The sequence below is a fragment of the Lepus europaeus genome, chromosome 14, assembly GCF_033115175.1.
Source record: "Lepus europaeus isolate LE1 chromosome 14, mLepTim1.pri, whole genome shotgun sequence".
Lineage (NCBI taxonomy): Eukaryota > Metazoa > Chordata > Mammalia > Lagomorpha > Leporidae > Lepus > Lepus europaeus.
Window position 1 is genome coordinate 82,277,793 of NC_084840.1, and position 21,094 is coordinate 82,298,886.

The 21,094-nt window shown below is 44.1% G+C and overlaps 1 protein-coding gene and 1 non-coding gene across 3 annotated transcripts in view; one reads left to right on the forward strand and one right to left on the reverse strand.

Moving 5' to 3' along the window:
* DIP2C (disco interacting protein 2 homolog C) overlaps positions 1-21,094 on the reverse strand; it is a 485,199-nt gene that overhangs the window by 61,707 nt on the left and 402,398 nt on the right. For both annotated transcript variants that reach the window (XM_062211075.1, XM_062211076.1), the window contains 5 exons: positions 16,971-17,094; positions 16,315-16,436; positions 15,276-15,387; positions 15,078-15,187; positions 10,748-10,878 (listed from right to left, as the gene is read on the reverse strand). In XM_062211075.1, the coding sequence (XP_062067059.1) occupies positions 10,748-10,878; positions 15,078-15,187; positions 15,276-15,387; positions 16,315-16,436; positions 16,971-17,094 (599 nt within the window). The remainder of the gene's footprint in view (positions 1-10,747; positions 10,879-15,077; positions 15,188-15,275; positions 15,388-16,314; positions 16,437-16,970; positions 17,095-21,094) is intronic.
* Positions 12,341-12,446, forward strand: LOC133774032 (U6 spliceosomal RNA). Its single transcript, XR_009868013.1, has one exon. It is a non-coding gene; the product is annotated as a U6 spliceosomal RNA (small nuclear RNA).

The following is a 21,094-nucleotide window of genomic DNA, read 5'->3' on the forward strand; positions in this document are numbered from 1 at the left end:
AAAGAAAAACTTCATAGTGGAGAAGCCTGAGACAAGCGCTCAGGTCGGATATCATCAGTAATGGGGCAGAGCCTGCATCACTGGCCGGGCTGGATGAAGAGAATAAGATCACGGCTCCTCTGATGGCCCTGCCCAAGACGTTTCACCAGATACGATCCTAAGCAAACATCAGACGCCCGTGTTGAGGGACCCTTGAGAACAGCATCGCCTGTGCTCTTTCCAGAGCTGGCCTCACGAGATTCGGGGGAAGGAGTCCAAGCGATGAGGGCTCAAATGCAGTGTGCAGGTCTGAGCGCGATCTCTTCTGTATAAAAGATGTGATGGGGACAACTGGCAAAACTTGAATAGGTCAGAGCGTGGATGGAGGAAATGTTACCAGTTTTCTGATTTTGATGGATTTAATAGTTTTTTTGTTTTTTTTTGTACGAAAATATAACTTGCTTGCTGGAACTGTCCCCTGAAATATTTGGAACTGATGGGTTGTCAGGTTGGTGACTCAAGGTCAAATAATTCAGAGCCAAAAAAAAAAAAAAAGTCATTTTGAAAATACTTACAACTTTTCTATAGCTTTGTGATGGTAGGAATTTTTTTTTTTTGATAGGCAGAGTTAGACAGTGAGAGAGAGAGAGAGAGAGAGAGAGAGAGAGAGAGAGAGAGAGAAAGGTCTTCCTTTTTCCGTTGGTTCAACCCCCCAAGTGGCAGCTATGGCCGACGCTGCGCCGATCCTAAGCCAGGAGCCAGGTGCTTCCTTCTGGTCTCCCATGCAGGTGTAGGGCCCAAGGACTTGGGCTATCCTCCACTGCACTCCCGGGCCACAACAGAGAGCTGGACTGGAAGAGGAACAACTGGGACAGAATCTGGCACCCCAACCGGGACTAGAACCCGGGGTGCCAGCGCCACAGGTGGAAGATTAGCCAAGTGAGCCGCAGCGCCGGTAGGAAAGTTTTTTAAAAATACAAATAATTTTTTGTATATCTTCATCCTAACATTCCGTTCATTTGTAAAATAGATTATTTAGGGGCAGGTGCTGTGGCGTAGCGGGTAAAGCCACTGCCTGCAGTGCCAGCATCCCATATGGGCGCCAGTTTGAGTCCTGGCTGCTCCACTTCCAATCCAGCTCTCTACTATGGCCTGAGAAAGCAGTGGAAGATGGCCGAATTCCTTGGGTCCCTGCACCTGTGTGGGAGAACCAGAGGAAGCTCCTGGCTCCTGGCTTCAGATCAGCGCAGCTCCAGCAGTTGCAGCCATCTAGAGAGTGAACCAGCAGATGGAAGACCTCTCTCTCTCTCTGCCTCTGCCTCTCTGTAACTCTGCCTTTCAAATAAATAAATAAATTATTTATCAGAGAATCATCAGAGAATCATTGTTATAATGGAATTACTTCAAATTTTTTTTCATAAAGGCATAGTTAGAGAGAGATGAGGAGAAACACAGGAGTTATCTGCCACCCACTGGTTCACTCCCCAAATGGCCACAATGGCCTGAGGTGGGCCAGGCCGAAGCCAGGAGCCCAGAGCTTCCTCCAGGTCTCCACATGGGTGCAGGGGCCCAAGCACCTGGGCCATCCTGTGCTGCCCTCCCAGGTGCATTAGCAGGGAGCTGGATGGAAAGTAGAGCAGCCAGGACTTGAATCGGCACCCACACAGATGCTGGCATCGCAGGCAGAGGCTTAACCTGCTACGTCACAGCACCAGCCACTTAAAATATTTTTAATATAATACTACATGTTTTTAAAACCTCTGTCAATCCATTTTCATAGCTTGGAATATTCAGTATTATTTAGATGGCACCTCTCCCCAAAGTGCTAAGTAGATCCAATAGAATCCTTTTCAGAATCTCAGCAGGCATTTCTTTTTAATTGATAGAAATCGATAACATGATCCTAAAATAAATATAAAGGACCCATAATAGCCAAAAGAATTTTGACATAGAGTAACAAAACTGGAGAATACCTGCTCCCACTTCCATTTTATTTTATTTTATTTTATTTTATTATTTTATTTTATTCTATTCTATTCTATTTTACAGGCAGGGTGGACAGTGAGAGAGAAAGAGAGAAAGGTCTTCCTTTTTCCATTGGTTCACCCCCAATGGCCGCCGCAATGCCAGGAGCCAGGTGCCTCTCCTGGTCTCCCATGCAGGTGCATGGTCCAAGGACTTGGGCCATCCTCCACTGCACTCCCAGGCCACAGCAGAGAGCCGGACAGGAAGAGGAGTGACCGGGACCAGAACCCAGAGTGCCGGTGCTGCAGGCGGAGGATTAGCCTAGTGAGCCGCGGCGCCGGCCACTTATGGTCATTTTTAAGATAAGGAAGTGGGGCTGGCGCCGCGGCTCACTAGGCTAATCCTCCGCCTGCGGCACCGGCACTCCAGGTTCTGGTCACGGTCGGTGTGCCGGTTCTGCCCGGTCGCTCCTCTTCCAGGCCAGCTCTCTGCTGTGGTCCAGGAGGGTAGTGGAGGATGGCCCAAGTGCTTGGGCCAGGAGGAAAGCACCTGGCTCCTGCCTTTGGATCGGCGCAGCACGCCGGCCGTAGTGGCCATCGGGGGGTGAACCAACGGAAAAGGAAAACCTGTCTCTCTCTTTGTCTAACTCTGCATAAGCTACAGTAACCAGGGTGTATATGGTATTGGTAGGGAAATAAACATGAAACAGAATTGAGAATCCAGAAACAAACCCTTGTATTTATGACCAATTGATTTTTTTTTTTTTAACAAAGATACCAAAGTATTTCAATGAAGAAGAGATAATCTTTTCAATTAATGATGCTGGGAAAATTTGACATCTACATTCAGAAAGAGTAAACCTTTACATCTAAATGTATGAATTAAGATTAGGGGTCTCGGGAGCGGCAAGATGGCGGAATAGGAAGGAAGCACACGATTAGTCTGGGGGACAGACAGGTTAATAAAAGTGGAGATACTGCATGGTCAAGGAAGAGTAGGGGAAGAAACAGCAGAGGAAACTCTTCTGGAACTAGTGATTCACAGTGGACCTGCGTGGAGAGCGTGGGAGCCCAAGTTCGGGACACCAGCGGCAGACTCAACACACCAGCGCTGGAACGCGAGGTGAGCCGAACCTCAATAGCCCGAGACACCAGCGGGCAAGCGGAAAGAGGAGGCTAGAGGGAATGAGGCTTGAAACTCCGTGGGGAAAAGTTCACCAGGCTAACTAGAAGAGAGAGAGGAAAAAAAAAAAAAGTGACCGATACGGACACAAGTTTCTCTCTCTCCGCTCACCTCTCAAAGGCTAGCAAGACAAAGCGCAGGCACCATTTTGGACATACGTCATAAGCAGGGCGACCTCAGGTCTGCACCGGCCCTGAGCCTAGCAGAAAAAACCTGACTCTGGGGGGAGGGGTGAAATAACAGGAGATTAGCATCTAACTTGGCAACCCAGTGGGAGACTGCAGGAGAATTGGAGCCCACACTGAGGGCAGCAGAGATTCCCTGTGTGGTCCTTGGGAAAGAGCTTCCGATCTCTGGCTCCTGTGGGTATATCATTTGCCTGCTAACTACCTCCAATTACGTTCAGCTGTGCGGAATTACTTCCCTTTTGAATCAAAAAAAGAAAGAGAGATTTACCACGCCTAACCTGGGAGTGTCATCTTTGACACACCCTCAACCCTGAGGAACCAAACACAGCTCTCAGTCCACACTCATCTCAAGCCTCTAAGGCTCCACCGAAAGCAGACAGTCCACTTAATCTAGAGCCATAGTGTAACAAGAAAAAACACCACAGTGAAGAAACCAAATATCTCCAACATGCCAAACAACAAACGCGAAAACCGAGGTAACAAGAACAAGGAAGACACTATGACGCCCCCAAATGAAAAAGACACCCCAATTCAAGATTATGAAGATGATGAGATAGAAGAAATGCAAGAAGCAGATCTCAAAAAATTGATAAGAACATTAAGAAGTTCTCAAAAACAAATTCTTGAACTACAGAAATCCTTAATGGACAAGATAGAAAATCTCTCGTGCAAAAATGAAATATTAAGGAGCAATCAAAATGAAATGAAACAACTAGTGGAACAAGAAACGGTGATAGTGACGAGAAATCATAACGAAATGAAGAATTCAATAGATCAAATGACAAACACATTAGAGAGCCTTAAAAACAGAATGGGCGAAGCAGAAGAGAGAATATCAGACTTAGAAGACAGAGAACAGGAAAGGAAACAGGCAAACCTAAGAAAAGAAGAAGAAATTAGAAATCTAAAAAATATTGTCGGGAATCTACAGGATACTATTAAAAAACACAACATTCGGGTTCAAGGAGTTCCTGAAGGCATGGAGAGGGAGAAAGGATTAGAAGGCATTTTCAGTGAGATACTAGCAGAAAATTTCCCAGGTTTGGAGAAGGACAGAGGCATCTTAGTACAGGAAGCTTATAGAACCCCTAATAAACATGACCAAAAGAGATCCTCACCACGACATGTTGTAATCAAACTCACCACAGTGAAACATAAAGAAAAGATTCTAAAATGTGCAAGAGAGAAACGCCAGATTACTCTTAGAGGATCTCCAATTAGACTCACAGCAGACTTCTCATCAGAAACCCTACAAGCTAGAAGGGAATGGCGAGACATAGCCCAGATACTGAGAGAGAAAAACTGCCAGCCCAGAATATTCTATCCTGCAAAGCTCTCATTTGTGAATGAAGGTGAAATAAAGACCTTTCACAGCAAACAGACATTGAAAGAATTTGTCGCCACTCGTCCAGCCCTGCAAAAGATGCTTAAAGATGTATTACATACAGAAACACAGAAACACGGTCACCAATATGAAAAAAGGTAAAGGAAGGAAACCTCACAGCAAAAGATCACAGGAAGCTCAATTTCTCTTTGACATAGAATTAAACTCTGATGCTCTGTTAAAGGAATGTGTTAAAGTAATCTATGATGTTCTCTTGATGTCTGTTAAATTCTAATTGTTCAAAAACAGCTGGATTTTTATTAAGAGCTATGGGTTATTGAAATATGTGCTTATTTTCAAAGAGTTGAATAATCACCTGTAACAATGATCAAATTTGGTCTATATTATGTCATGATTTTAAGGAATCTTATTTCAACCAGATATTTTGGATTTTGAGCCTTCTTGGCATTCTTGACAGGCATTCAAAAAATCAAAGTTTCAAACAATCTGGTCTCTAAAATTTCCAGTAAATCCTGGACTTTGGTTTTTCCAGTTTGGGCCCAACTGAAAAAATCGAAGGACCTATGTCTCTCATCTTATAGAGACACCGACTAATCAGGCTATTTGGATTATATTAGAAGTACTGTCAAGATGTGACGTGGTACCAAGTTTTAAGTTTCTATAATGGAAAATGCTATTAATACAAATGTTTGAGAATTAAAAAGTCTAATGATCTTGTGTTACTAGACATGATAGTTATCTCAATGTGAAAGCCCCAGAGGCCTAAAGGGTTAAATAATTGTAAAATCCTACAGGTGCTTTCAAAAATACTGTGAAGTAAGCAAGTGCCTCTTGTTGGCTGATGAGTTTATAATTTTAAACATGGCGACAAAGTCTTTTGTCATCCACAGTTATATATGATTTGCTGCTCATAAAACTAAAGCGTTGTTGGTTCTGTGTTTAGCTGTCCTCCTATAGGTTCCTATGGACTTTTTCCAGCCACTTCTACTGTATTCAATACTTTGGGATGGCTCTGTAAACAGATGAAGCCAATAATGTATTAACAGTACCAACTGAAAGTATGGTTAACTGAGGTTACTAAAAACAAAAAGCAATTCAAATCAATTGGCAATCTACAAAAAGAGTTAAAGATTTTAAAAGCTATTATTAAAATTGCTATATTGGTCTACTATGCTATGTTATATGTGTGTACATATTGTATGTCCACATGGGGAAATTTTATTAAGAATTTTATTTTAAATGGCTTATAGATAACATTGTCCATAAATTTAAGCTGCTAAAATCAATCAAAGATACATTTTAATTTGTGTGACCTGAATCTGTGTATCATATGTTTTAAACGTGTTGGTAGAAAGAAACTAAAAACATTTTATATGGTTGTGCTTAAGTTTACTGGTTAAACAAACTACACCATGTTAGATATTTAAGAGGTGTTTTCAAATACATGATTCTTAAAATTTATAGAAGGCATTGGACCATCTGGTAAATGTTTTCTTAAGTTGTTATCTAATGGTTGAAACTGTTTGCTAAGTATCCATGTGATATTGCTATTGTCAGCAAGCGATCTAGGACTTGCTCCCTCATTTCTCTATTCTAAGCCCAACTTGTTCTTTCATTTCTCTATTCTCTTCAAGGTAGGAAACTAATTCTATTATGAAGGAATCTGTAGGATGCACAATTTAATCTTTAGACCTTATAAAAGAGATGGCTAACATTTTTCTGTAATAGCATAGCCAAAATAAGAACTTAAATAATAATCTCAAAGCTAGATTCACTTCGCCATCAGCAAAGTATACAGTAAGCAGAAAAAACCTCCCTTTCAGACAAAAGGGAAAGAAAGTTTTTAAGCGAGAATATAATTTTCCTCATGGGCATTGTCTACCTTAGAAAAACTACTACAGAACATGCCTGTGAATATAGACTTGTAGTTCAGGCCACCGAAGATTAGAGATGGGACTTGAGCACTCCCTTGACTTGCATCCTCTGGTCTGCTTTAACACAAACCAGGAGGAAAAGAAAGCTAGGCATCAGAAGCAATGGGTGGCAGGCCTATTAATGGCTGATCTGTACAGTGATCTGCCCTCAAGGAGACCCAACAGGCCAGTCCACTGCAGTGGCTTTCAATGTGGTAAGCCTGGGCTTCAGCAGAAGTCAGCTTGTGAAGAGCCCTGGCAGCTCTGCCAAGAGCTGGATCCCTGGAAATGGACCTGCCCTGGAGTCGAAGGATGCCCAGGTCAGAGCCACAGATCTTACTGGCTCTAAGCTGAAAAGCCCTTCACTCAGCCCAACTTCCAAAGTGACCACTGCAGCTGCTGGGATGGTCAAGTAGGGTCAGCAACATTGAAGGCAGAACTGTAAATTTCTTGTTAGAGATGCCCCCTGCCTTTACCTGGCCAGCTCTCCTCCCAGGCCAGCCAAGTAATGAAAGTCAACAGAGTGCTTTCCCCTAGGAGGTTCACACCTCCCTTAGGATATACCCCATGTGAAGAGATAGGTAGGTCTGGGCCTCTTAACTTAAAAGGCCTAAAGCCCACCAGATTATTATCAAGCCCCTTCTATCAGGTTCTATTTGCCTCTCAATCAGAAAACTTAATTGTAGCTTAGACAGCACCTTTCTTAGCTCCTCTAATAATGACTCTGTCCTTTGTTCTAGACCCTGTCTAACGTACTTGGGCCTCATTCCTGTGTAATCATAACCTCTACCACCAATGGCTCTACTCCCAACCTGTGTGTACTGATGGTCCTCTTCCCCACTTAGTGCTGTATAATTGTTCAAACCTGGTAAATGCCACTCTTAGGATCATTGGTTACTATCCTCACTCTGTCTTTTATGACCTTGTCTAAATATGATCAGAGTCGGCAAACTTGGAAGGCTTCCATAGCCTTGGCAACTCATGACGACAGCCTAGGGTGGTTTCTGGCACCATAAACTAGAGTGTCAATTTGTTGGGTCAACAACAGGAGCCACTGTGCACTTGCTCCTCATGTGGGATCTCTGTCCTTAATGTGCTGTACATTGTGATTTAATGCTATAACTAGTACTCAAACAGTATGTTTCACTTTGTGTTTCTATGTGGGTACAAACTGTTGAAATCTTTATACTAAATTGATCTTCTGTATATAAAGAGAATTGAAAATGAATCTTGATGCAAATGGAAGGGGAGAGGGAGCGGGAGAGAGGAGGGTTGCGGGTGGGAGGGAAGTTATGGGGGGGGGAGCCATTGTAATCCATAAGCTGTACACTGGAAATTTATATTCATTAAATAAAAGTTAAAAAAAAAAGATTAGGGGTCTCAATGTAAGATTGAAAATTCAGAAGAAAACAAGAATTCTTTGTAGTCTTGAGTTAGGCAAAATCCTCAAGTGCAACACCAAAGGTATAATACATAAACGAAATATTAATAAATTGAACTTAAACAAAACTTGTAACTTTTGCATACCAAAAGGCGATTAAGAAAGTGAACCAACAAACCACAGTCTGGGAAAAAAAGATATTTGAAAATCGGATATCTGGGTAGTTCTTCTAACCAGAAGTATAAGAGACTCTTAAAACTCAAATAGTGAGAAGATGAGCAATGTAATTGAAAGATGGACAAGATATTTAAATGGACACTTCATCCAAGGAAACCATACAAATGGCCAATAACCTCATGAAAAGATGTCCATGTTCATTACGGAAACATATGAAAACTGCAGTGAGTTACTACTCTTCACTCACTAGAGCAGCTATAACCAAACAGACCAAATCATGAAGTTGGAAGAATCATATTACCTGACTCCAAAGTTACATCACAAAACAGTAATCCAGAATGTGGACAAACTGGAATTCTCCTACACTGTTGATAGAAATGTAATCTGCAGAAGCATTTTTACTGTGTGGCCCTTCGCTTCCATCCCTTGTCACCCCCAACAGGAAAGGAAATGTGTGTCCACACGAAGACTTGATGTGATTATTCATAGGAACCGTGGTCACAAGGAAGCAATCCAGATGTCTGCCAGTGGGTGCATGGACAAATAGTATTTGTCATATCTACACAATGAAGCACTACTAAAATGTCAGTGAACATCAGAGGTATTATACGAAGTGAAAGAGGCCAGGCTCACAATATTATGTGATTGTGTTACAGAAAATAGCAAAAAGGCAACTCTAAAGGGCAAGAAGTAGAATGCTGGTCAGCTGGGGGTAGGGTTGGAAATGAGATTGACAAAATAGACAGGAATTACTTTAGGGTGCTGGGAATGTTCTAGAACAGTGCTGTGATGATAACTGTATTTTTAGCCTTCATATTAGTGGTTGTATAGAGAGGAGTATGTTTGTGTGTGTGTGTGTGTGATGTTTTGGAAGCAAAACCATTGGGATCTCTTTCTCCGGAGGATTTCAGAAAATAAAGAAGTTTACAGTCGCTGTACATTTGGTTTCATGACTGCAGAGGCGATCGTGGGAATGCTGTGATGCTGTGACTTCTGAATGGATTTGCGGGAAAGATGCTTCTGAAATACAGGCTGAGTGCAGCCTGGATGACCCCTCCAAGCTGCTGTGTTTTAGTGATTCACACGGAGAATGTACTTTTCCTCCAACAAGCTTCTCTGTGGGTTTCCTGGTGAGTCAGGCTTGGGAAGCCTGTGGAAGCAGAAGTCTTCCATTCATTGGCTTTGCCTATATTGGTACAAGTGCATATAGCCTCTGATAAAGGCGGTGGTTCGGGCTGGGCTTCAGCTTCCCTGCCATGCTGGGCACCTATGTCTCAGGGCACTTTGGTTCAACTGTTGGAAAATGTTCTGAGCTATTTCCCAAGGAAATAAAAGTTATGAAGCAATTACATTTGTACCGAAGAGAAGTCGTTAACCATGTCAGTGATTCAGCTCTACTCCTGCTTTCTCTGAAAGTTTTACTGTCCCAACTAGAGTGACAGTGTTTTCCAAAAATACACACTTGCATTTTAATCCAGTCTAAAACTATTAAATATTGTGACTATTTTAAACATGTTTCACTAGAGGAGAGTTTTAAAGACAAGAAAATTTCCACCATAGACTGTTAAGAAAATTTATAGTCAGCTTCATTCTGTAGCATCCTGGCGTTATAGATATATTAATGCATATTTATTTATAAAACTGTATACACTCTTAAAAGATTTATGGACAAAGTCTTAGGATATTTGTGTTTGCTTTAAAACGCTCCATTTGTAAAAAAGGAAGGAAAAAAGTAGATGGATAGATGAAACAAAATTGATAAAATGCTGATACACATGAAGCACTGGTTTATTACAGCATATTTTATATAAATATGTACAATAATATTCATAAAAACACTATGCCACTTGAGGAAATAAACTCTGAAAGGCTATATACCATGCTAATAGTGGATACTTACTGGAATCATCATTTATTAGGTAGTACGATTATTAATGGCTTTATTTTCTTCTTTGTATTACTTTGTATTTTCTAAAATTTCTACAATGAACATGCATGTGTAATCCGGAGAAAAAAAGAAAGACCTGTCTACCCCCTGTTTCACTCATCCCGTAAGCCATGCGCTTGCTGCTAGCCAGGCGTGGCGCTGGCTGCCGAGTGGAGAGCAGTTTGCACACAGAAAGGTGCGCTCTGCCCTCTGGAGCTTGCTCTCTCACATCCCTAGCTCAACGGCCTCCTCCAGGTAAGAGTTGGGGAAAAGGCAGAAGGAGCCAAGAGCTTATAACATCCACTGATTCAACAAGAATTCCAGGCCAGGCCTCACTGCCAGGTTTTATAGGCACTTTGGACTGTGAGAAATAAGGGTTCCAAAGAGAGAACTTCTCAGGACAGCCTTAGAGGACAGTATCTCTGTAAGATCTTTCAAAATGTCAGAGACGCTGCAGAGAGGGAAATGCCACAAGCACTCGTTCTATCCCTAACAGCTGGGTCTGCAGGGAGAGGCACACAGACAGGGTTGCTGCCACTCAAGTGCAGGCCACACCTCCACTGCAGCTGGCACAGCCCAGGGTGTCTGGTAGGGCCAAACGTCTAGAAAAGAGGGTCCTCCCGTAATCCTCCCTCCACCTCCACCCACTGCCTTTTTTCCTAAACAAAAGTCACTAAAGAAGAATCTCACCTGCAGAGGCACCAGAGGACAAATCCAAGTCCACAGTAAGGGTCCAGACAGATGGCCACTTCTCTAGAGGGGTAAAGCTCACACTGCAGCTTAATAGAACGGCAAAAGGCACTGGTGGCTGCGTGAGACATCTGCAAGACAGAAAGGCTTCCTTCAGTGCACAGTTCCTGATGCGGGAAGACATCGGGGAAGCAGTGAAGCTGTGCTGAGTACAAGGTACCTGACGCCCAAAGGACGTCAGTAAGGTGACGAGGCTGCACTGAACGCACAGTACCTAACGCCACACGTCTGAAAGATGCTTCCAGGGCTGGGGACGACCATTAGTCAAGCTCGGGTTATGCAGTGTTAGGGGAGAGTGAGCTGTTGATGTTCTCAGCAGTCTTCCTGTGTTCAAGGAGTGAACAGCATTCACGACTTTCTGGTCCCCCAAGATCTAGTAACTGCAGCAACAGAATGAGCATTTGAACAGCCAATGACACATACAGGCCCCCCACAACAACCTGTAATTAGGTGGGAGAAGATATCACAGTTCATGTCTGTTTCTGCTGTGCCTTCTTCCTGTGACATCGCTAGGACGTACCATGCAATAGGCAGCCAGTTAACACAGGCTGGAAAATCGTCTTCATGATTAGGAAAGGGAGGCTCAGAGACACTGAAGGATTTGCTGGTGGGCACGCAAGTTAGAGCCGGACTTAGAAGCAAGGCCTCCTTATACCAGCCCTGTGTTGTCCTTTGACAACTGTGACACTATGCTATAAGATGGCAGTCAAAACTCAGTCTCACTCCACCCCAATCAAGGCTACAGCCGAGACCTGTATCTCCCCTCTACCACTCCCATAGTCCCACTATAGTTAGTATATAATGTGAACTCTTTAGAAACACTGTGACATATGAACAACAAAATCAGTCCTATTAACAGAAACGTTCTAGCCAATGAAACCTAAGAGAAAAAGCATGGAAAACTGTATTAAGTTTAATGGTTTTAAAACATGTGATAAGGTAATCCAAAATAGCATCCCATTCAGGGCTAACCTATAAAGAGGGCCAGCACAGAGCACTGTAGCACTGTAATAAGCAGGAAAATGAAGACAAATGCCCAGTTTCCCAGTTATTCATCACTATAAGAAAAGAGAGGAGAGAAACTGGGGGTGAGGGAAGCTCTGGTTGTAAAATGTTGGGTCACTGTTAGACATTCTGCCCAGGACAAAGTTGCATGGATATTTTACTGAATTCACAAAACATGACTAATTCTTTTTAACTTGATTTTAAAGCCACAATATTTACTTAAAAAGGAGAAATTAGGCAGGACTTATAAAACATTCCTCCAACGTCCTGGCTCTCTGGATCAAGAGTTAGTAAAACCCTGCCTACCAAATTTATCCTCTTATTCACATCAGCGCTCTGTGCAAGGCATTATTTTAAGGTGGAAAATTGAGTGCTTCAGTCCAGCTTAGCAAATGCTAGTATATTAAGTGCTTACTATGTATAAACATATACTCATGGCTTATATACAAAAATCAAGACATTCTATAGCACCAATTATGGAGAGAAGAGAGAAACAAGAATGGAAAAAGGCAAGTGAAAGAGAATTAAGTGCTCACTTTGGCAGCACATATACTAAAATTAAACAATACAGAGAAGACTAGTCTGGCTCCTGCACAGGGATGACATACAAATCTGTGAAGCTTGCTGCATTTTTTTAACATGTTAATCTAAAGTTTAAAAATTAATCTATGGGGAAATAAAAAAGAAAAACGGAACTAAGAAAGTTGAATACTCTCTCTCTAAGCTCATTAAAATCTTGGACCCTGGCCGGCGCCGCGGCTCACTAGGCTAATCCTCCGCCTTGCGGCGCCAGCACACCGGGTTCTAGTCCCGGTCGGGGCACCGATCCTGTCCCGGTTGCCCCTCTTCCAGGCCAGCTCTCTGCTGTGGCCAGGGAGTGCAGTGGAGGATGGCCCAAGTACTTGGGTCCTGCACCCCATGGGAGACCAGGAGAAGTACCTGGCTCCTGCCAACGGATCAGCGTGGTGCGCCGGCCGCAGCGCGCTACCGCGGCGGCCATTGGAGGGTGAACCAACGGCAAAAGGAAGACCTTTCTCTCTGTCTCTCTCATTGTCCACTCTGCCTGTCAAAAATAAAAAAAAAAAAAAATTAAAATCTTGGACCCTGCCAACACCATAATCCAAAGAGCCCAAGTTGGAATGCCTCTCTTGAACCTACATGAGAAAAACTCGCACTTCTTATAGTTTTCCAAAAACCCCAAGTGGCAGACTCTAACATTCTGCTCTGAGAGATACTGAGAGTAGACACATATCTACTAGAGACAAGAACTAGAGACGAGGTGCACTGTATGTATTCTGGGAACATGTGGTATGACTTTATCCCGGGCAGGCCTACCTGCCATGGCAGTAATCTTAAAATTAAGTTATCCACTTCCTGGCTGGACACCACCTGAGGGTGCAGGGAAGATCCTGGAAGAATCCTTAGTGGAAAGGACAGCCACCGGGAGTTCTAAAACATCCCTTAGGGAAATCCATATGGTGACTGATCTGGACTGTGGAATGCTGTGTGGCCTCTACCTGACCTCCTTGTTTATCCAGAACAACTGTTGGGATCTACGAAGGAGTCTTTGGAACTCAAACCCACAGTTTTCAATGGGTGAAACTGTAAATGTAAATTAAACATATAAGCATACACTCATGGCTTTCATATAACATCAGATGTGTACAGCAACCATTATGGAGAAAACAGTCTATTTCACTTTCAATTTTTATGGGAGTTAGTTAAACACTCGAAGCCATTTTTGTGCAAAAGCTGAAAAGAAGGAAAAATTTCATTCTGAGAAAAATGGCCACCTCTGCAACCAATGAGCTCACAAAGTAGAGGGGATTTCCACGAGGAAGAGGGCAAAAGCCAGACAATTTCAATTCTGTTCTAAGTTTCTCGATTCTTATAGCATAGGGATTTTTCATTAATTGACATCACCTTTTTTTTTTAACCTCAGGTGGTGTTTATCATATAAATCAAGTGGTCAGGTGTTTTAAAAAGAACTTTTATGTAAGTTCAAGAGGACATCTAGTTACTCACCTCTGGATTTTGTGGGGGTACATAACAGATAAAATAGAAGCATCAGGAAAAGTCATGTATCACACTATCTTTGTTTCATATAGAAATTTGTTTCTTATTTTCTAATTATTTTTTTAATTTGAAAGACAGAGACAGAAAAAGACAAATACAGACAGAGAGATCTCACATGTACATCAAATGCCCACAACAGCTGCGACTGCGCCAGGCCAAAGCCAGGAGCTGGGAACTCAACCCACATCTCCCACATGGGTGGCTGGGACCCAGGTACTCGAGCCACCACCTGTTGCCTTCTAAGGTGAACATTAGCAGGAAGTTGGAATCAGAAGCAAAGCTGGGGCTCAAATCCAGGCACTTTGACAGGGAATGCTGGCATCCCAAGCGGCATCCTCACCACTATGCCAAATACTCACCCCAGGAATATATTTCTTGAGACAGATTTAATATCATAGCTCATACTTCTGTAGGGCATGCATATGGTATAATCAAGGGTATGTGTTTCCGTTTTGGGTGTAACAATAGGAGGCTGGATAGCTAACTCCAGTACCATAGTATCTAATTCACCTTGGCCTAAAAGTATTTCTTTTCATAAGCTTTTGAAAAATTGATTTATTTCCTATTGTAATTAGTTTGGTATACCATCTCAAATTCTAGTAAAGGGTAGTTGGGAGTGTGAACACTAAATGAGGTAAATAAAGTGGGGAGAGAGGGAGAGAGGAAGGGAGGATGAGAGAGAGAGAGAGAGAGAGAGAGAGAGAGAGAGAAGAGCCTTCCATGGTTCAGTTTTGTGTAGTACCTGACCAAGGACATGTCTGAGCTGCGAGGGTTTTGATTCTGGGTGACCCGTTGGCAGATCCGTTCTCTGACAGGGCAAAACATCACTGCAGCTTCACTGAGCAGCAATCTGACAAGTTACAATGGAGCGCCGAAGCAACAAGAGGCTGCACTGTGCAAATCTTTACAACACAGTATCAGGATTTGAGACCCAAGGCGAGAAAGGAAAACACATGCAGTTACTCTGCTGCGGGCTGGTGATGTGGTTTCCATGAAAGAAGCTGGAATGTTTGGAAAGTTAGCTACTGAAATGACTGCACATGTTAACAGTTTGAACAAAACACATCTGCACCCCTCCATGCTTTATCAGAGCGCCATTATTATGCACAAGAACAGAAGCTGACAGTCACCACGTGGCCTGTAACCCACGTGTCATCAGCCTGCACATTCCACAGACTCTGTCTCTCACCTTTACGCCGGCTAGCATCCCAGTTGTGGACACACTAAAATCAAGGTAAGCTAGTGTGTCAGGGTTAGAAGGTTTGTAGATCTGGGCAGGCCGCTTCTTTGGCAAATCGTCTGGAAAGCAAAACAAAGCGGTAAGCCCGTCTGACATCATTAAAAAGCAGGAAATCAGCAAATGCAGCTGTCTTATCCAAGGACTGACCTGTGTCCAGGATAAGGGGCCACGTCCTGACATCTACAGCTGCCGCCGCCTCTCTGGACCGTAGCAGTTTGCAGATCAGCTGGGTTGTCATCAGACAGGCAGAGCGACTCACCTGAGGACCACAGAAGGAAGGATGCAGGGGAGGAATACAAACCAGGAATGAAACGTTTCAAGGAGCGCTTGTTACATACGTGGCTAAAGCTCGTTATGCACGGTGAAACCAGGCGGCTCTCACGGGCAAATCAGACAACTGAGAGCGCTGCTTCCTGTGATGGATGATAGCCAGGGCTCTGCTCACCGAAGCAACAGGCCAAGTACAGGAGGCAAAGTACCCGACACCTGCAGCCTCTGGAGCCCCTGGAGCTGAGCAGTATCCAGTGTTAGGAATGCACTCAGCAAATATCACTGAAATTAGCTGCTTCCAGTCTTAGCTCTGCTCTGCTCAAAGTGTCACGTGTCTGAATACACATCACAAATACTTTCTAGCAGAAGTAACCGTCGTAGAAACAGTACAGCATCACTATAAGAGTACTCACAGGTGAAACACTGACCAGTGTATTCTCTGGCCCACACCTGTTCTGCTCTTTGTGGTTCATCCTCCAAAGGAGGAAATATGTATCATGATACTCTTAACATCTGTCCAGGTTTAAAACGGTTAAGACAAATGTATAGTTTCAAAATGAACAGGAAACTTGTAACTTTTTAGGAGAAAAAAAAAGTGGTTGGTTTTGCTTAGCTGGGTTAGGCAGGGCAGTCTTCAGCAGTGGAAGAAGTGGCTTCCGTAGGGAGCTGCTTTCTCTAAGGCGCTGCAGTGTCTGCTACTATCTGGCCCCATGCATGCACGAGTTTAACTCTTGCTTCCAAAACGAGGCGCCCTGAAGGCGGACATGAGCACTTTCTGTCCTACTGCTTTGATTCTGGACCCAGGTATATTCCTTTGGCGAGCAAGACCCCTTGAGACCCCGGAGTCTGGGATCCGCGCCCTCAACTCTCAGATCCGAGGCAGGGGATGTGCTGGGGCACCTCCAGGTGTCTTTACCTCCACAATCATCTTGACAGTGGGTAGTGTCGTTGCAATGTTTTGGGGGTGTGGAGGACGGACAGTTATTGGCACACAGCCCGCGTACAGACAACCGTAAAATGCTGCGATGAGGTCTATTCCTACAACAAGAAACAAACAAACAAACAAAAATACTCATTTGAAACAGATCCAACTGTTCAATGGCTGCCATCCCAGGCGGCATCAGTGCTAGTCTGGGAGAAGCTAGACGGTCATGCAAACAATTAAATCTTTAACTGACTCCTTCACCCATGTGGGTGCTGGGAAGCCTGGTGGTCACTTGCACTGGGCCTTTTCTTTTAGGCATGAGATATCAAAGCAGCTGAGAAGTAATTTCTGCATCATTTCTCTAAGGAACCACTCAATTCTTAAGCACCGAGTAGTTACCTCCGTTATAAAAGTCTTTGTAAATACCTCATTATGTAAGCCTCTAAAATAACATAATGTGCGGCTTATCCTTGTGGGTGGCACTGACTAGACCCAAATGAACCCAGGTAGAAGCTAACTGGACACAGTGGCAAAGTCTGATAACGAGGCAGTCACTCTTACTCCATGGCAAACAGGTGCAGCCCATGGCCTCTTTATACAGGTGCCCACTTGGCCACCTCCCGGGAGCCAGCTCAGCCCCACTCTACCTGGCGGGTAGACCAAAGCGACGTGGTCGCCATCCTGCAGATGTCCTCTTTCCATGAGCATCACCGCTATCTTTTCAGCTCGTTTATGAAGCTGGACACACGTCAGTGAGTTTGCTATCGTCCCCTGAGTATCATAAGAACAAACGGTTGGGAAACATTCTTTGGATATAACAGCTATAGTGAGATATAGCTCATGTATCACACAATGTGCTTAATATCTAGAAACCAGGATTCTTAGCATATTCACAACATTGTGCAACCATTACCACAGTCAATCCCCCAAATGTGTTCTTTGTTTGTTTTTACATATGGTAAAAGTCTACAAGAAAATATACTTGGTAAATTTTTTTTCTTTATATTTTTTGCTTGCTTTTTTTTTTTTTTTTTTTTTTTGCCTTTTGGCCTTGATTCTTGCTGTCTCTCTTCATAAACACAATGCTGCTTTGGTGCTGTACTTCTTATTTAGTTGGAACATTTTCATCATCTCTCCCACCACAAAAAAAAAAAAAAAAAAAAAATTCCTGATACCAGAAGAGAGACAGCAAGAATCAAGGCCAAAAGGCAAAAGGCAAAAGGCAAAAAAAAAAAAAAAAAAAAAAAAAAAAAAAGGCGAGCAAAAAATATAAAGAAAAAAATTACCAAGTATATTTTCTTGTAGACTTTTACCATATGTAAAAACAAACAAAGAACACATTTGGACTGAAACATACCCTAAAAAGAAGGGCTGTCAAAATCGGATCCATAGCAAGATAGGTACTTAGAAATACCAAAATAGCACGGGATTCATTGGCCAAGCTGCGAGGGAAAGCATGAGTAAACCGTGAACTACAGGAGTTTTTCTGAAGGCTACACTTAGAATTGTGTATCATTACCGGATAGGAACAGTTATCTGTAATTATTCTAAAATATGCTTCTCTACAAGCAAATCCCATCTTTAAGTGATTAAATAGGCTAGAGGGCTTTTCCAAGTGATTACAGCCTTTGCAGTTACAGAGGGACGATGTCAGAAAAAAACACATCAGAATTCCTTTCTCAAGTGCCCCATGTCAGGAACACACGCACACGGGTTGGGCAGGAGAGACCTAGGTAGGGTGGGATAGAACATTCTATTATGCATCAAGATGTGAACACCAGCATCAGCCTTTTACCCAAAAAAACTGGTTATCACAGCCAGGACTGGGAGGCAAAGGCAATGTCTTTCTTTTTTTTTTTTTTTTTTAAAGATTTATTTATTTATTTGAAAGGCGAAGTGAGAGAGAGAGAGAGGGTGAGAGGGAGAGAGAGGGAGAGAGAGAGAGAAAGAGAGAGAGAGAGTATCTAAGAGAGAGATCTTCCATCCACAAGCTCACTCCCCAGTAGCAGGAGCTGGACTGATCCAAAGCCAGGAGCCAGGAACTTCTGGGACTCCCACGTGGGTGCAGGGGCCCAAGAACTTGGGCCATCTTCCACTGCTTTTCCAGGTGCAGGGAGCTGGATTGGAAGTGGAGCAGCTGGGACTTGAACCGGCTCCCATAAGGAGTGGTGGCTTAACTCACTACACCACAGTACCAGCCCCAAGGCAGTGTCTTCGACAGGCACCGTGAGGTAAGCCAGGGCAGCAGAGGGCCCAGCTCGGGAAAGGCTGCCCAGGCAATCAGCAAGCCAGTCTTCGGACCTTAGCAACGATGCTGAGACCGGATTCCCCAGTGGAGGAGAGGCTTAGCTTACACGTCTCTGAATCCAACCTTCTCATCACACACTTACTGATTTTACAGATGTGGAAAGCGAAAGAGCCAGACAGTAAATGCGGCAAAGATGGGTTGGTAAAAGGCAGCAACTCATACGAGACTGGAGTTGGGGCAGTCCAACCACGAGTCTGGTGCCTGAGAGATGAGACCGTTCCTCTGAGCATCTCCTACAGGGATGCTCCTGCTTCTACAAACCACAGCAGACACGTTCCTCGGCTCCAGCCTCTCTTCAGCCCTTCAAAGTGAATACGGGACAAAGATGCACAGCCCAGCTGATGGTGGGGTCCACAGGGACCATGTCGATCCCCCCAGCTATGGAGGTGGTGTGACCTCAAGTCTACCCTCGACACTGGAGTATGCTGATCTTGTCACAAGGAACTCGAGCATCATGGAAAACGGGTGCACCTCTAGGTGGTGGGATGTTCCAGAAGGGAGCTGGCGGCACGGATCGGGACTTCCTGTGACATGGGCTTTCCTTGCCACCTCCTCGCCCACTGGTCCCGTGGGCCTGTCTTAAGCAGGCAGCATGCATGGTATGGCTGACACAATTTCTGGAGCTGATGTCTTCCCTGTCCTCTGCGAGTTGAAGCCAAGCCCGTGTCACTTTGCTCTCCTGTCGATGACAGCACCTCTGACGTGCACACTTGCTTGGGTTGTGAGATTTGAGAGGCTGGGACGACTCGCTAGCTGGCAGCCAGGAGTGTGTCTGAGACTGCGTGCACTCTGTTTGACCTCTTAGGGGTTCATACGAAACGAACAGCAAGCCTTCCAGGCCCACTTACGATAACGGGGCAGGGCAGTGGTGAAGTCAGTGCGTTCAGTAACTTGAAATAAATCAAAACCATCCTCAACACTCCTCTGCTGGGAAGAGGCACGCTACTTCACGGTCAGTCTGACAGAGTGGCTTGTCCTCCGTGGCTAGGTGACCACCAGATGGGTGGTTTTCCTGCATGGAAGGGACATGCGGAACCGACAATGGCTTCTCTTGACTGCAATCACGCTGTGTGGGGTGAGGTGTTCACGGCGCGCACTGGTGTTCGAGTTGCAAGCTGAGATTCAGGTTTCGCATTGCACCCCTGCGGCAGCGCTCTGAGGCGTGACTCAGCGAGGGGGCTGGCAGCCCAAATGCCACTCCGCCTCCGTGATCAGTACTTTTCCCTTTGTCTCCTTCCCCCAGCGTGCCAGGTGGAATGAGACATGACTCAGACACTGGGCCTACACGTGACACAGGTCACATCTGGACTCTCTTCAGTACTACCTGCCAGTCTGTCTGTCCGTCTGTCTGTCTGTCTGTCTACCTGTCTACCTACCTACCTACTTATCTATCTAGCAGGAACCCAATTACTTGAGCCATCACTACTGCCTTCCAGGGTCTGCACAGGCAGGAAGTTGGAATTAGGGGCCAGGGCCAGATACTGAACGCAAGTACCACCATGTGGGATGTGGGCACCTTAAGCAGCATTCTATCCTCTAAGCTGGATGCTCCCTCCCCACCCCACAAGAGACTTTTTATCAACCTTTTATCTCAAATTTCCAGTTACGCATTTTACTTTCCCAAGTACTTGCTAAGAAAAAACATACAATGTTCAAGGTGAGTGGTTCCAGAAAACAGTCATTTGTCCTCAAGTAGCAGCCACTGTTCTCTGGACTGCTTATCAACACTCGTGGAAAACACTGAGGTTTCCACACTGAAACTCACTGCCTAAGAAGGTCGTAGGTAACATTATTTCAATAAAGATTAGGGCTGACTTTTCCTACAAGGAACCTTGGAGGTCATGATGACAAAATGGCAACACAGCTAAGTGCACCAGCTAACTCTCACTCTGAAGAAAACAAATTTCAGTGCCAGCAGAAGTAAATTCAGCACCATGTTAAAGTTTTACATTAAACCAAATAGCCATCACCAACAAATACAATGAGGAGTAAACAAAAAGCTCAAGTCAATTTTTAAAATTCTAAAGAAGTTAATATAAGCAAAAAAAAAAAAAAGTCAAAAGTGTGGGGACTTTTTTTTTTTTTTAAGATGCTCTTTGGGGCCAGTGTTGTGCTGCAGTGAATCAGCACACTGCTTACAACACCAGCATCCCGTATCAGAGGGCTGCTTTGAGTCCAATCCAGCTTTCTGCTAATATGCTGGGAAGGCAACAGATACTGGTACCCGTGTGGGAGACCTGGATGGAGTCCCTGGCTCCTAGATTCAGCCTTGCCCAGCCCTAGTGGTTTTGGCCATTTAGGCGGTGAACCAGTGAACAGGAGATCTCTCTTTCCCTCTGCCTTTCAAATAAGTAAATAAATAAATACATATAGATGTAAGTTTAAAAGATACTCTTTTATATGCAAAGAATGTTCAAGAAGGTGAGTCGCCTGCTATTTCTAAGGAACTATATCCATGCCTAC